The sequence below is a fragment of the Archocentrus centrarchus genome, chromosome 14, assembly GCF_007364275.1.
Source record: "Archocentrus centrarchus isolate MPI-CPG fArcCen1 chromosome 14, fArcCen1, whole genome shotgun sequence".
Lineage (NCBI taxonomy): Eukaryota > Metazoa > Chordata > Actinopteri > Cichliformes > Cichlidae > Archocentrus > Archocentrus centrarchus.
This window is the reverse complement of record NC_044359.1, coordinates 4,484,681-4,500,960: the sequence shown is the minus strand read 5'-3', so window position 1 is coordinate 4,500,960 and position 16,280 is coordinate 4,484,681. Positions and strand designations below refer to the sequence as shown.

At 42.1% G+C, this 16,280-nt stretch overlaps 2 protein-coding genes across 5 annotated transcripts in view; one reads left to right on the top strand and one right to left on the bottom strand.

The window, feature by feature from the left end:
• The window catches only part of ttc3 (tetratricopeptide repeat domain 3), a 34,482-nt gene extending 25,670 nt beyond the window's left edge, over positions 1 to 8,812 (top strand). For all 4 annotated transcript variants that reach the window (XM_030746414.1, XM_030746413.1, XM_030746415.1 and 1 more), the window contains 12 exons: positions 924 to 1,067; positions 1,164 to 1,303; positions 1,441 to 1,509; positions 1,667 to 1,763; positions 2,019 to 2,122; positions 2,813 to 2,897; positions 3,246 to 3,338; positions 3,642 to 3,859; positions 3,984 to 4,098; positions 5,561 to 5,692; positions 6,096 to 6,188; positions 8,166 to 8,812. In XM_030746414.1, the coding sequence (XP_030602274.1) occupies positions 924 to 1,067; positions 1,164 to 1,303; positions 1,441 to 1,509; positions 1,667 to 1,763; positions 2,019 to 2,122; positions 2,813 to 2,897; positions 3,246 to 3,338; positions 3,642 to 3,859; positions 3,984 to 4,098; positions 5,561 to 5,692; positions 6,096 to 6,188; positions 8,166 to 8,276 (1,401 nt within the window). In that variant the 3' untranslated portion in view covers positions 8,277 to 8,812. The remainder of the gene's footprint in view (positions 1 to 923; positions 1,068 to 1,163; positions 1,304 to 1,440; positions 1,510 to 1,666; positions 1,764 to 2,018; positions 2,123 to 2,812; positions 2,898 to 3,245; positions 3,339 to 3,641; positions 3,860 to 3,983; positions 4,099 to 5,560; positions 5,693 to 6,095; positions 6,189 to 8,165) is intronic.
• Positions 8,813 to 8,977: 165 nt separating this feature from the next.
• On the bottom strand, positions 8,978 to 14,798 carry vps26c (VPS26 endosomal protein sorting factor C). Its single transcript, XM_030746503.1, has 8 exons — positions 14,597 to 14,798; positions 13,103 to 13,246; positions 12,314 to 12,463; positions 10,968 to 11,048; positions 10,197 to 10,271; positions 9,964 to 10,114; positions 9,732 to 9,884; positions 8,978 to 9,282 (listed from the first exon to the last, which is right to left on the bottom strand). The coding sequence occupies exons 1-8, from the start codon at positions 14,651 to 14,653 to the stop codon at positions 9,200 to 9,202; spliced, it is 894 nt and encodes a 297-aa protein (XP_030602363.1). The 5' UTR covers positions 14,654 to 14,798; the 3' UTR covers positions 8,978 to 9,199.
• Between the last annotated feature and the right edge of the window lie 1,482 nt (positions 14,799 to 16,280).

The following is a 16,280-nucleotide window of genomic DNA, read 5'->3' as shown; positions in this document are numbered from 1 at the left end:
CCACACAAGGAAAATCTCCAGCAATTTGATTTATAGCAAGTTTTTGTGGATTTTAATGAACTGAAGCTTAAATTAGTCTTAATATTGTCACTGTTATAGTGTTAGAGTGCTGCAGAAAAGGAGCCTTTTGGAAGTTGAGCCTGGTTCCTTGGACAGTTACTGTTTTGTTTGGTATCTACACACTAACATGTGTTTCGTGACCTTTTTGAGCGTAAATGTGAGTTGTTGAATGTTGGGCTGTGAACTAACTGCACCACATGTTGACCTCAAGTGTCTCGGATGACTTCTGTGCTTTCGTTTAACCAGCACCTTCTCAACCATCAATATTCAAAAACTGGGGGATTTCCTGACATGTTTTACGTGGTAGAATAAAATGTGAAAATGTCAAAAACCTTGTGTTTACCGCAGACTTTTCTTTGGGCATCAAACCAAAAACTCATCAACTTTGAGATGATGAAACTGGAAAGGCAACGATGCTAACTGGTTTCCTGATTTTATACCTAATTGTGCTGCAATTTTATGAGTGAAGATGATTATTTTGGTACTTTATTTATTAGTACTTAAAAAAGACAGTATATTCAATTTTCCCTGTAGTGTTAACGTGTATTAGGATATGCACTCACTTCACTGAGTACGCCTTGCTCTTACCAGGCTGGACCCCTGACCACGTCTACATGCCTAGACGCACTGAGTTACTGCCATGTGATTGGCTGATTAAATATTTAAATATTAAATATTCTGTAAGCGACTTCTGTCTCTTGTTCTCTCTGATTCAAATTCCCGTGGTAAGAAAAACACCAGCTTCAGTCTAGCGTTGACTATAAACTGCTGTTTGTATTTATAAAGTGTAAAATCTGCAGATTGGACTTTGCCTCAGTGTTTACAGCACGTTGTCATTTCCCAAGTTTTTTAATTTTTTCCAGGGTGACATCAACAAACAGGAAAAGAGCAACGAGACGCTGAAGAGGAAGATCGAGAAAATGAAAAGTAACAAAATCAACTTCAGTGAAAGAGAAAATGTCGTTTTACTCCAGGAAGACATACAGAGGATCACAGCCAATATACAAGTACATTCAGTTATGATTACAGTAAATTTGACATTTATAAATGAGCTGAAATGTAAAATGTTCGAATTTTTAATATATTTTTTTCCTCTTGTCAAGGTCACCAATAAGGAGCTGACGCTGTTCCAGCAGAAGTTAGAGGAGGAGGTGAAGAAGGACCAGAAGGAGAAGAAAGCCAACCAGGAAGCACTGAAGTCTCTAAAGCAGGAGATAGAAGAGCTGATGGAGCAACAAGGGAGGTAAGACTGAGCTGATGAGGGTGGATCACCTGCATCTGAAAAATCTGATCCTAAATCAGTCTGTTATTAAAAACTTCATCATTTATTGTTAATCTCTAATTGTTCATCCACATTTTGTGATCATTTTTTATTTGCAGTCTCGCCCAAAGCATCCAGGAGAAGAAAACCAGCTTTGAAGCCAAGTTGAATGATTTCTTAGAGTTGAGGTAAGATGAGATAAAATAATCCTTTATTTGTCCCACGTTGTGGGAAATTTATGAAGCCGAGAGTTGAAAGTGAAACTCAAACTGAAAGCTTTTTATTCTTTTTTTTTTTTAAATCTATTTATTAGATTCTCTTCCTCATTTCTTTTTGTTCCTTCAGCAATCAGTCAGCAGCTGAGAAGATGAGTCTGGAGGATGAGATCAAACGCTGCAAAGCCTTAATCACTTCGGCCACCAGGAGGTCTCACACAGCTCTGGTACTGCCTACACTTTGACCCTAATCAGCTACATTAATGTAACAAATTTCTTCTTCTCTCACTAGACAGCCGTATTCTTTGTTTACATGCACGTTTTTCCTGGTTTGGTAACAGGATGAGGAAATGTTTATGGCAGTAACATGCTTTTATATCATGTTATTTATTGCTGCTTAGTGTGAACAGTAGGAATAGGCAGCTTAAAATAATGTGGACTGATCCTTTAAGTTGTGTTTACTCCTTGTGTTGCTCCCACAGCTGTCTCTATTGGAGAGCAGTCACGATCAGAGCTTGCACGACCTCTACAAAGAGCTGGCAGACTCCAAAGCTTTGCTCACCAAACTGGATGAAGCGCTGCACAGGTAAGAGAGGAAAGAGCAGACATCATTTTCACAAACTAAACTAACGCTCACTGAGAGTCTCTGCTCTTTTTTTAAAGCACCAAAAGTAGCTCCCATCCCCAGTCTGAGGGAGGCTGGTCAGTAAAAACCTGCTCACTCAAGTCATGCGTGTAATTTAGTAACTGAAGTAACAAAATAACTTTTTAATTTTGTTGTATAAAGATTCAGTGGTTCACAGAGCTAAATTAAGTCTGCGGCACTCGTGAACTGATTAAACGCATCTCTTTAGGTCCCAGTTTGCATGACTGTGTACAAAAAGTGTGCAGCAACATCGGCGGTATTAACAACCCCAATCCCAAAAAGAGCTGTGATGTGTGTGAAATGTAAATAAAAACAGAAAGCAGCGATTTGCACATCTCATAAACTCATATTTTATTCCCAGTTGAACAGAAAATATCAGATGTTTAAACTGAGAAAATGTAAGTTTTAAGAAAAAAAAAAATGAAATGAGGCAACTTTGAATTTGATGGCAGCAGCCGGGCAGATATACTTTCTACACTGTCCTTCATGGAGCAGTGGAGAGCAGGTGGCTTTGTTTGAGTGAGCTGGACCTTCTTAAGGTGCTGATCCTTTGGCAGTGTTGACGTCACAATGGACCGGACACAGCTCAGATGTTTTCAGGTTTAAGTGTGATGTCTGACCTCTCTGCAGATTCCCAAATCAAGATCTGGAAGCAACGAGAAACGGCTGCAGAGACAACATCAAAGAAGTGGAGAAGAAAATCTCTGCTGCTAAGGTACGAGAACCCTACAGATCACATGAACGGGATTCAGACGTGCGTTTGTGGTGCAGATGGAAGATCGGGCAGCATGGCTCCACAAAAATAAAAAGTTAATCATTACACGCTTAGAGTTGTGTCTTTTTGCACATAACTGCTACAGCACAGCCTGATGAAGTAGAAGCATTATTTTCTGGTCAACACCAAACACCCTCAGTCTGCATTAAAAAAAAATTACAGCCTGTGCTGATTGTACTTTACTGTGACAGTAATCGACCTTCTGTGTCATTTATGAGAGGCTGTCCTCAGATGATTTAGAAAGCTTTTCAGACCCTGTTGTGACGTTTGTCTTCATGTGGTCCACAGCGACTGTACCAGGAACAGATGGACGAGGCGAGGAATGGCAGACGAGTCGCTGAGTCGCATCCGGTCAGCAGCCATCCTGAACCTGCACAAAATGTTAGTTGACTCAGAGCGGTCGGTTCATTATTCGTGTTCCTGTAAATGGTTCTGGTAATTCGTGTACTGCTGTAAGCGGATCAAGAAAAGCTGTCCGGATGATCAGCACTGCCCCCCCCCCCCCCCCCCCCCCCCCCCTATATAAAAATGTCACAGTCACTGTTAAGCTTTAGTTAGTTAGTTCAGTGCTTCAGATACACATTCAGATAACATTTAGTAGTAAATAGGATAAAAGACCCAAAGTCCTTATCAGGACCTCTCCGGGAATATGAACTTTTCCCCTTCTTTGTGTGACTGTTGCAGCTCTCCGCAGCAGCCAAAGAGTTCACTCCTCAGTCTTCAGCTCAGGCCTCACGCGGTACTCCTTCACCCGTCCACCAGTCCACTCCCCCCGCAGCAGAGGCGCTGGCCCCGCCCGCTCAGCACAGACCTCCAACCAGGACAGTGGAGTCTCCGCAGCACAACACCGTGTTCAGCAAAGCCATGGAGACCCTGTCCAGCATGTTCCCTGACTGTACAAGGTAACACTGGAGCAGCTGTTGACCCAGCAGCAGAGCAGAATCACATTTGGACAAAGATGTTTGAATGTAAACAAACTGAGAAGCTCAGAATGATGAAATGTGTGAACCCTGTCTGTGTGCTCAGGTCAGAGTTGATGAGGTTTGTACAGGAGCTGCGTTCATACAGCGGTGGAAGCTTCAGCAGCATGACGATGCAGGATGTGGTCGGAGGAGTGACCCAGCTGATCCTGGACCATCAGGTAGACATCTTTTTATTTTTAGTTTTTACACCTCTAAGGTTTTTTTTTTTTTTTTTTTTTTTTTTTAAAAGGGGTTTGTCAGAGAGGTTCCTGGTGAAACAGACATGGTGGAGGGGATAACCCTAATGCTGGGTTCAGACTACACCACATCTGCCCTGTTTATGGGCTGATCTGGGTGTTTTTTTCAGGAGCAAGAAATGAGTGTTTTCTTCACTAGAGTAAAACTGGCGGTATATCCTGGACCACCCTGATAGAAGGACGAGCATCTCAGAACTGTTGGTCTCTTCTGACCAATGTGAGCAAGCAAAAGAAGGATGGCAGGTGGTGTAGCTTCTGGTAAATGTAGGAACACAAGAGAAGAAAAAAAGGGCTTAGGAATTGTTTTACTCCAGTTATTTTGGTTTTTCGGTTATTTTCCAAGTCGAACCTCAGATTCACGAGGAACAATGCGGTTTTCGTCCTGGACGTGGAACGCTGGACCAGCTCTTTATTATCTCGAGGATATTCGAGTGTGTGTGTGGGAGTTTGCCCATCCAGTCTACATGTGTTTTGTGGACTCGGAGAAGGAATTTGACTGCGTCCTTTGGGGGTATCCTGTGGGAGGTCCTGCGGGAGTACGGGGTGTCTGGCTCATTGTTGCAGGCCATTCAGTGCCTGTACAACTGCAGCGAGAGCTCGGTCCGTATTGGAGTGCCCACTCCGGCTCAGGTGGAGGAGTTCAAGTATCTCGGGGTCTTGTTCACGAGTGATGGAGAAGTGAGCGGGAGATTGACAGACGGATCTTGGCTCCCTCTGCAGTGATGCAGGTGCTGCACTGGTCTGTCGTGGTAAAGAGGGAGCTGAGCGTGAAAGTGAAGCTGTTGATCATGTCCCCACCCTCACCTATGGTCACGAGCTTTGGGTAGTGACCGAACGGGGTGGCTGGCCTCTCTCTTAGAGAGAGGGTGAGGAGTGCAGCCATTCAGGAGGGGCTCAGAGTAGAGCCACTGCTCCTCCAGATTGATGTTCTGAGCATGTCCTGCTGGGAGGAGGCCAGACCCAAGACACGCTGGAGAGATTATGTCTGTTAGCTGGTCTGGGAACACTTTGGTGGTCCACCAGAAGAGCTGGAGAAGGTGGCTGTGGGCGGAGGGAGGGAGGTCTGGGCTTCTCTGCTTAGACTATTTAAGAAATAACTGGACTTGTGGCTCAAATGAGTGTAATAGCTGAGCTATAAACAGACTCAGAGAAACCCTTAGCATTAAGGGTCCAGAACACCTGATTGATTAATTTTTGACTTGTCTACAGCGATAAAGGCAGACTCAGCCTTCACTAAAATAGATTCACTGGAAAGATTTTGATGCTGTAATAACTGAAAATAACAGGCACTTTATGTTGTACAAATTATTTTCCCCATAGAAGCTGTTATGCTATTGCTCTATTTAAGTGTTTCTTGACTATTTAACCTCTTTCTTCCTTTCAGGAGAGGCTTAATTCTGCCAGGTCCAACATCATGGGTCGTGGGAGTCCAGCTCGGCCCGCTTCCCCTATTTTGGTAAACCCGGCATCGGTGTGGCAGCCAGTCGGACAACAGAGAGTCAGGAGTTCCAACGCTGTGAGTCCAGAATGATCCTTTGGCACTGAAGTTAATCCAAGTTTGGCCTGAAGCTGCAGATTTTTATTGAATTCATCATTTGACTGTCAGTGTTGTTGTCCTGCTGTCGACTTACAGAGCAGCTATGTGCCTGAATCGGGGTTGTAACTCATTCTTAGCGACTGGTAAATCTTCAAATTATCGATGAACTATTTAGTGTATTTAAAAGGAAAAAAAATCAACAATTAGCGCAATTATAAAGAATTAGATTTCTTTGCGCAAACATCAGTCAAAAGGAGCACGTTTATTGGGGACTAGTTTCCGCTGCGGATGAATACTTTTGCCTGCTGGCAGCTTGGTATGCGTAGCGTTTATATGTTGGGTGAGTACCATTCAGCGGAGCCTGATTGTGTGTTGATTGCAGCTGAACGTGGAGGATCCCTGCATCATCTGTCACGAGGACATGAGCCCGGACGAAACCTGCGTGCTGGAGTGCAGACACAGCTTCCATAACGAGGTGAGCAGCAATACCAGAGATTCCCGTGATGCACAACAGAAAATACGACTTTCTTAAAAAATTTTTATTAATGTTCAGCACAAATTAACTGTTGGGTCTATGGTGACACCACTGAGTATACTGTAACTAATCTTTGAAATTGTAAAATAATTAAATTCACTAGATTAGCACATTAAAGAGATTGATAATGAGGAGGATGTCATTTGTAAGAGGGTAAGAGATCACACACGACTAAAACTGTATGTCCAGATCAGGGTTATAATAGTTTTGGATTTTACATTATAGTTTAGTTTTAGTTAGTTTTTACTTTTTTTCTCTAATTCAGTTAGTTTTAATTAGTTTTCAGAGCGGTTTTTCTCGTTTTTATTAGCTTTTATTTTTGGTTTCATGCGTAGTTTCAGTTAGTTTCAGTTTTAGTTTTAGTATTTTCATACCTAATCAGGTGCAAGATTCAAGGCGCAAAAGTGACTATTGTGTAATGAAAACTTGACAAAAAGATACCATTTAAAGAAATATATTCAACAACCAACTGTTCACAAGACATGCTAAATGTGTGTAATATTAAGGACACACATGAACATCAGCAGGGAGAAACAAAGAAAAACATGAACTCCCAAACTCAATAAATTCTACAATAAACTCCACAATAAAGTTCAGCATCAGTGCAGTAGATTAATAATAGCTGCATGTGGTGTTTGACAAAAACAAACTCTTTGAAGGAGTCTCTGGAGCTTGAAAAAGGCGACTGGACTTCTTTTAGTTTCTTGAAGACGTTTCACCTCTCATCCGAAAGGCTTCTTCAGTTCTCAACCAAATGGTGGAGAGACCCACGCCCCTTTCACACCTGGGCACATGTGTTCACGCACATGATCAATAGAGGGTCATAACCACCTCCAGGGGACTACGCCCACAGGGGTTTAAATACCTGGGTCTCTCCACCATTTGGTTGAGAACTGAAGAAGCCTTTCGGATGAGAGGTGAAACGTCTTCAAGAAACAAAAAGAAGTCCAGTCGCCTTTTTCAAGCTCCAGAGATTAATATGACCTGGTTGAATGTTTATCTACACAGACTCTTTGAAGGAGTCAAAGCTCAAATCCAGCTGCATCCTGATGTTCTCACCACCTGAAGCTGCTTCTGTTTTGGAGCTAGCTTGGTTAGATGCTGCTAATTAAACCTGCAGGGTCTTTGCAGCCTCTGTACACAACCTACAGAAGTTGCCGACCTCATGTCCGCATTTATGCTTGTGTAGCTGGATTGTGTGTGTTAATTACCTTGTGGTCGTGTGCAGGTGTTTGTACTCAAAGAACCTCCATACGGGACTCTGCCGCTTTCTCTGCAGACCGCAGCCATTACTTTGCGGACCAGCGCGGTGAGCGCACGCACATGCGCACTCACTCACACAGTTGTCCTGTGGCGCTCCCAGCTTAAACTCAGAGAGCGGAATCAATCCACAATCAATCCACAAGGCTTAAAAAAAAAAAACAAGTAAATGAAAGTCAGCTTATCGATAATTTCAGTTAGTTTTAGTTAGTTTTGTAAACTCACAATTCAGTTTTAATTAGTTATCGTTTTTTTCCTTTTAATTATAGTTTTTATTTATTTCAGTTAACGACAATGTTTTTTCAATTTCAGCTTTCGTTATTTCGTTCGTTTTCGTTAACTGTAATAACCCTGGTCCAGATGCACCATCAAAAGTGCCTTCATCTGACCTTCGACCCTCAGTCCCACCTGTTGGTTGTAATGTTGTGGCTGCACAGTCTAATTAGATCTAAGCTAGTTTTTTTTTTTTTTTTTAAAGAAAAAAAGCAGTGCATACAGGCTCAGGAAACAGAAGAAAATCAGACTGGATTTTTAGTAGTTTGTTGATCGTGTTTGCAGCGTCCAGGAGAAAAACGTGTATTAAAACAGGATAAAGAACAGCATCAGATTCGGTGTCCGCTTTAGCTCTTTAGTTTACCTCGCTGTGTTTGTCTTCAGTGCATCAGGTCGTGGCTGAAGGAGCAGAGCACCTGTCCCACCTGCAGGAATCACGCCCTGCTGCCTGAAGATTTCCCCATGCTGACCGGCAGGAGACGCCCAGCTCCGTGATGTCTTAAACCCCCGCCTCCTCTCACATGTATGCTTTTATCTTTTTGCTTTTCTTATTGCACCTAAATCTAGACAAGCTTCTACCTTTTTTAAATGTAATGATGTTCAGTTGTGTAGGGACGCATCGCTGTATACGCTAAAGAAATAAAACTGTCTTGTGTTAGTGCTCAGTGCTGTTTTGTGGTGCCCAAGTTTGCCATAAAATACCGGGTTATTTTAGATTTGTTGAGACTCCTGCAGCTGGTGGAGAAACAGATGCAGAAATCCCAGTAAATCCACAATGTGTCGCTTTCGGTTCTGATTAAACACGTTTTCGTCTGTGAGCTTCAGAGCAGCTCGTAGGGTGATTCTTTTCTTTTTAAATGTTTGTGTTTTTAATCTTCGTGCTAACCAAATGCTTGCTGCATCTCTCTGCGGCTCCTGGAAATAAAGCAAGCGGGAAGTGTTGGTTTGGACTATGAGAGATGTTCTGTCACCACAGCTGTAGACCGCTGGCTGTACCGGGAAAAAAATATTAAAGCCATAAAAACACTTGACTGATCGTAGTCTCATTTAATCTATCTACACATTCAGTAACATGACTTTTGTTCACTCGTCCGCTGCAACTCGGATCATTTCCAGTACTTTCCCCACAAAGGTGCAGCTGATCAGATGTCAGCCGGTCTTTAACCCCCCAGGTTTAATGGAAAAAAACATGAAACTTCTTCAAAAGTGAGATTTATTAAACTGAAATACAACCAAAAAAACAATTTGGTCACATAAACATGATGATCTTATTAGGAGAGTCTCTCAGTTGGAATCATTTCTTTTCCAGCTTCAGTTGTATGTTGAAGAAACTCAGGAGTCCACAGAGAGACGGGACGTGGGGGGGGGGGGGTCTGCAGGCCTCCGGTGAGCTTATCTCAGCAATGATGCTGATGAGTTCAGAGCCTGCACAGCTTCAGAGGGAAGATCTCTGTGATCAGGTGATCGTCCTGGAGCACGATGACCACGTTGACTTCAAACTCTGAAGGACAGAAATGCAGTCATAATCACGCTGCCCAGAGCAGGGTCCTGGCAGCAGTCAGGACTGATATTTGTTAACAGCAGCATCCTCATATTACCATCTTACTATGCAACATATGATGACAGAGGTCTGTGTATGAACATTAAGCACAGACAGCAGCAGTATTATGTACTGCTAAAGGCGAACTTACTTCAATCAAATCATTTTGGAATTTAACTGAAAGGTTAAGAAGACAAAACTATAATAACTGTCTGAGAAAGCAGCTGAATGATGGAGAGCCACCAAAACTGCAGCCTGGCCAGAGAGCATCCATTATGGAGGAGACAGGAAGGTCAGGTGAACTTTCAAAATAAGAGTGGCAGGCTTGTCAAACAGTAAATCTACTTGAAGGCTCGTTTTAGTATATAGTAACGTGTCTGTGTGAGAATCGCAGCGATGGTTTTACTGACCGACTTTGAAGTTTGTCGTCTCCAGCGTGGGGCAGGTGAACAGTCTGGGGAAGATCATGTAGATGGGGATCGAGAGGCCGTGGCAGACGTCGCCTTCAGCTATCTGGATGTTCTGGATTTCCGTGGCATCTCTGGCGTAACCTTCGGCGCAGCCTGAACACAGCAGACACTTATAAAACCTGCTGCTCAGCCACCTCAAAGTTAACCTGGTCGTCTCTCAGCGTGAACTCACCGCAGGTCTCCACCCGTACGAGCTGCAGTTCAATGCTCTTAATGGGGACGTCCGAGTTCTCCACGACCACCTCTCCAGTCAGCGGCTGGCTGATCACGCAGTTGGTGGCGTCTAAATGGCCTCGGATGAGAAACTTGGGGAGTGAACTTCTCTAAAGACAGAAGGCAAGTTCATCGTTTCAGAACAGATTTAAATTTAATTAAATGATACAAAAAAATGAGACGTTTTCTGACCTCGCGGCTGTTCTGCAGGGTGTCTGGAGTGATGGTGAAGTTCACCGGAGTGGGGACGACTTTAGATTTCTGAGGCTGGAAGTCGAACAGAAAAATCATGTGATCTAGTTCAAACCTGCTAAAAATTATATCTGCGTTTGCAAAGATGAGAATTTGAGTTTGCACCTCCAGAAAAATCAGTCCGAGACTTTTTATCCCCGACAGTGCAGTCGTGTTGCTGTGACCGTCCACAAATGAAATATTCAACAAAATCATGCATGAAGTGAGGAAATGGGGAAATACTTTATTTAAATGTGGATGCTTTCTCTCCAAAAAACAAAGAGCACAGGTGAGAAAAGGTTAAACTATTCTTTTAAATAAGTCTAACAGCAGTCAAAGAGGACAAGTGAGCAGCACAAAAATGAGAGCAACTAATTCTTGGTCTAGATTTTTTGTGTGGCACCGCAGTTGCTCGAGTGATTTCTCCTGATTTAAGAACCAAAATGTCCTCATACAATTTCTTTTAAAACTTTGATACAGTCCTAAAGTCCTGTTTGCGGTGATCCCCAAAGCATGGGCTGCTGCCCCCTGGTGCCCTGACAAAGTGCTGCAGGTGAGCCACAGGAGGTTTATTATAATTGAAAAAAGTTTGAAATTATCATCAAATATTTGATTAAGCATTCAAAGGTAATCAGGATAAAACAAAAGCATTTTTCATCATTTATCTGACACATTTGATATTTTATAACCAGCCACACAGCAGATCAGAAGAACCAGGTGTGTTTCACTCACCTGGCAGTGCACGATGAACTCACAGCTCCTGCTCAGGTCTTTGGCCAGCAGGGAGCGCTTCATGTCACAGCGGAGGGAGTACTGAGGAGTAAACAAAGGTTTACAGCCAGGCTGCCACAACTGTGTACTATGAATCTTTATTTATTTAAAAAAACATGCTGCATTAGGAGTATAAGGGACCAATTAAACATTGTCTGAGAAAATGTTTATGGTTAGAAGATTTCAGAGAGGCACTTGGAGCAAAGGTTTACACACACAATATTAACTGATCACTTTGACTTTATCGTGAAGGCGGGGCTGGGCAGTATGGACCAAAAAATAAACAATCCAAGAGTCCAAAACATGTTTCAATTCATACCTCCACTTCAGGGACAGAATTTTGAGTCATGCTTTTCCCTCAGAAGAAATTAATTAAAAATGTACAGCTCCACGTGTGCATCTCAGTACATGAAGATGGAAGTGTGTTATGAGATTCAGAATGTTGGGCAGTTCCTGAATTGTTACAGCCCCTAAACTACTGTGGACACACATTTAACTGCAGGGTATATTTATAACATTTTCAGCTCCTTCTGAAAAGGGTTTGCATCCCTCTCCGTGCTGCAAACTCTGGCACATGATTTAATGAATCAACATTAAACTTCACAATATTGCCAAAAATATTCACTCACTCATCCAAATCATTGAATTCAGGTGTTCCAATCACTTCCATGGCCACAGGTGTATAAATCAAGCACCTAGGCATGCAGACTGCTCCTAAAAAAACATTTGTGAAAGAACAGGTCGCTCTCAGGAGCTCACTGAACTCCAGTGTGGTACCGTGATAGGATGCTACCTGAGCAACACTGTGCAAAGGTGGGAGGTGGTTCCATAGGAGAGGAGCCCAACAGTGGAGGGCTCTGCCCCACTTTATTCTTTCAGAAAGTCTAGGAATCCCCTCACATAGGCTCTGATCCTCCCCTGGACCCCCTCAGGACTGTGTGCTTTTACCTCGTTTCTGTTTTAGTGACAGAACAATCAAATTTAATGTGGCCAAAGCCAAAGAAATGCTTTTTGATTTCCAGAGGAAGGCCCTCATCCCTGTTTCTGCACCATCTCTGATGAAAGTGAGTCAGTGGCTGAAGTGCAGCAATGTAAATAGTTGGGCATTGTTCTTGATTAGCTTCTATTCAAAGTTTTGGAAGGTTGGAAGGTCAGCTTGAAGACAAAATTAACCAGCACTAAAGTGTAAAGAGGAATCTTCTTGTTTCTGTGGTCCAGACCAAACAAACTGCACCGCTGCTCTGAAAGCAACTGCAGTTTCATACCCTCGCAGACATTTTGAAATAAATTTTGCTCTTCTCGCTCACCTGGATGTTGACAAAGACACCGTGGTAGGTCTCGTAGAGCACTTTGTTGCCTTTGGTGTGCAGAGGGAACTCAAAGGGGATCTCAGTCTTTCCTCCTGGGATTTTTCCAGCCTTGGCCACTTCAATGTTACTGCTGATCAGTGGGATGGGCTGCAAAATGTTTCAATCCGATTATTATTACGAATGATTGACTAACTTTGCATCGTGCAGGCATTTTAAACCAGGATGTCCATGATTATAAAAATCAAGGAAAATGAAGTGAAACTCGTATCCTGTAGGCAAAATATTGCACTGAAACAACAACAATCAACCCCCGTCTGAATTATTAAAAAAAAAAAAAGGATTCTGCCCTTAAACAGTGTGACAACAGGCTATATAGGTGGTTCGTATCATTTATCACCGCATCTGTAAAGAGAAGACCTGTTAGGAGTCTGCTAATCATGTTTCTAATTCATTCATTGTTTAGTAAATACAATATTTCAAAATAAAAGACCTGGCTGATGCCTGTAATTTTTTAGTTTGACATCTCAGTGATTTTTCAGTTCAGTTTTTGCTTTGCTCAGCTCAGTCAAACTTGTGGCTGTTTAATTTATGGTGAATATTACCAAGCATGCTCATTTACATTTTGTTGCTTGCTTTTATTCTTCTTTAATACTTCTATTTTGTATTTATGCTGGTGAACCTCCTTTATTCAATGATCAGTGGGGTTTGATGGTAAATGGTAAGGGAAATGGCCCTTTTTCTAGTCTTACTGACCACTCTAAAAAAAAAAAAAAAATCTTAGTTCACCTTGACAGAGTTGTAGAAAGCCTCAAAGACGCCGACGCTCTTGGAGCTCAGCTGCAGATTGACCACTCCCTCCATGCTCAGAGAGATGCCGTGGTGCTGCAGCGCCTCCTTGCAAACCAGCACGATGACACCAGCCACCGTTTCCTGCACACAAAGCAACACAGAGGGGCTCCAGTCCATTAGCTCTTTTATACGCAGGCCCCCATTTTCAGAGGGTCAGAAACAATTGGCCGAACCATTTTCATTTTAAATCTAAGGATTGTTTTTTAATAATGACTGCACCAAATACTCTGCCAGGCCTTTACTGCAGCCACCCTCAGCTGCTGCCTGTTTGTGGGTCTCTCTGCATTCAGTTTTATATTTCATACCTGAAAAGCTCTGCTGGGTTGAGATCAGGCTGCTGAAGACTATCCCATTTCTTTGCCTTGAGAAACTCTTGGGTTGCTTTTGCAGGCTGCGGCCCTGTACACTTCACAATTCATCTCCCTGTTTCTATCAGCAGTCACATCTTCAGTGAACCCTGGTGACCCCGTGTTATGCCAAAAAGTGATTGTCTGCCATAAAGTGATTTCTGTTGTTTCAATGCGCTTTTTATGTGTAATGTCTTTGCTTATATTGGTAAACAAAACAGTGCAGTAAACAGGATTTACAAATAACTTCTATATAAAATGAAGGAATAACCTGCCTGTAAGTATCTTTGTGACTCTGTGTTATTGTTCTTACATTATAATCAATCCAGTCCAAATATCTTTATAGAACTGTGATGATTTGTTGTGATTTCTGCTGCCCTCTTGGCAGATTTCTCTTTAAAAAGACATTTTTAATGTCAGTGACAGTTTTTACCCTGATAAATAAAGAATATATCAAAGTCACTTTACCAAAAAGTGACTGCAGTTTCTACCTTGTGACAGAAATGTTGTTTCTTGCTCAAAGTGACTTAATATAATTCATGAGAGATATTTTGACACGTTTCACAGATTATAAATCAATCAGTCATTTACAACAGTTTAAATACAGGCAATCGTTTTCTGGCAAACACCGGAAACCACTTTTTGGCAGACGATCACTTTTTGGCACAACACCGGATTCACTCGCAGCCATACAAGCCCGAATCATAACACTATCTCCACCACGTCTGAAACTGCTTTCAGGTAACTGTCCAGTTACCTTGAGCCTTTGAAAGCACTCGTGTGGTTATGTTAGTTTCAGTTACATCTTCTATCATAAACTGGCACATTCTATGTAAACATCTCATCAGCCTTTGAGTGTTTCTGTCCTGAAGGCAGCGACAGATTTGGGCGCAACCCCGACAGTCAGCTGCCGGTCATGTGAGGCCGACGGCTGATAGCTGAATAACTAGCTAGCGTGGCTACAGTACGCTGGTTTAGTGGCAGTTTAATTATAAATTAATACATAAATAAAAAAAAGACTATTATTAGCGTTAGCCGAAGCGGCTGCAGAAGCTGCTGCTGCTAGCTAGCTGTGGCAACTCACCCCTTCTCGATAAACTTTGTTTGCTCTTTTCAGCCTTATATCCAAAGTGACGCTCATTTCTGATCATTACACGGCAGGCAGGCAGACAGTTTAAAAAATCTCCTCCGGCTCCGGTTTCCTCATTAATGCGAACAAACACACTAACAGCGTTAGTTTTCACATCTGTCAGCCGAGCGGCTAACAACAACACCGTATCCGGTCAGGGCTTTCACAATAAAGGGGCAACGCTGAACCCGGTCTCCGTTTCCGGTCTAGATTATTCAAAGTAAAAGCCAACATAAAACAAAAAGAAATATTTTACAAAATGTATTTAAGGAAGAAGAAGAAGAAAAATACATAAAACAACCAACTTTAAAACAACATTAAACCCTTCAGGAGTGCTCTCCACAAAACAGAAGTACTGTATCATCTCAGCCCTGCTGAAGAGGAAAAGAAGGGTTTGGTCTTGTGTGCCCAGGTCTTTATTTTTTTTTTAGCCTTTTTAGACAACCCAGTACAATGGAGATGAAAATTATTTGGAAGATTTATTGCAAATCAAACAGTCCCAACGGCTGGGGCTGGAGCCTATCCCAGTTGTCATAGGGTGAGAGGCAGGGTACATCCCATCAGTCTACTATAGGGCTGACAAGCCGAAACATTCTAATGAAAAATGTCTTTTCAACCTTCTGGTGACCCCATAATTTTACTCTACAGATTTCATGTTTTCCCTAAATCATAGGAAAATGTGTCTTTTTTTCAAATGAGGTTCTCCACAAAGCTAACACATGTATACGTTTTGATGTGGAGGCTTTTGAGTGAGAGGAGTGCCATCTGAGTGCCCAGTAGAGCCCCATCATATTTTCACTGAGGACTTTTTCTGTGTGACCAAAGTTTTACACCAGGAACATAAAAATCTCAGCCTATCCCAGATCCTCCCGTGTCACACCAAACCTCAGCACATCCTCCTTCACTACATATTAAAGTAAATAATCCACTAGATGGCTGCATTAGGCTACAAATACAAAACAAATATATAAAAAACAAAAATTTTAATTACATTTTTGGTTGGTCAAAATGGGGCATTTGAGAATGTCCCTTGTTTTGTTGATTTGATATAACTGGGATGGGTATTATTGTTTTTGCAATATGCTGTGCAAACCACACAATTAATGTCTATTATTGAAAATCTCATGTACATCTGTTAAAATTTTTATTTTTATTTTTGTATTGGCAACTAGAGAAGGAGCAGAGAAGGCTGATTACACAAGCGTGAGCAGGAAAACAGAGAAAATCAAGGAGGCCTGACTGTCGCCATATTGACATCCGGAGTTGAACTGTGGTGCCCATAAGCCTAGCCTAGAACTAGAGCTCACCCAGTAGGAGCATGAAAAAAGATGAGTTTTTTTGTTTGTTTGTTTGTTTGAGAAAATACAAATGAATAAATCTTTAATTTTGAGATTAAAGCACCCTTAACAAACCTCTTTAACTACAACACTCTAGTTAAATGTCACAAAGTTCCTTTTTGCTTGCTGAAGTTGGAAATGGACACTTCTTACATCACGATCTTCTGGAGGAAACATCACTCAAAACTTCACAGCAAATAAAATCCGGTAACAGGGGCTGTTTCCTTTTTGGTGTGTGGATCCTTCTGTTTTCAGCTCTGCTGGATGCTTTTAATCCAGCTCACATCACTGTGATGTGTGAA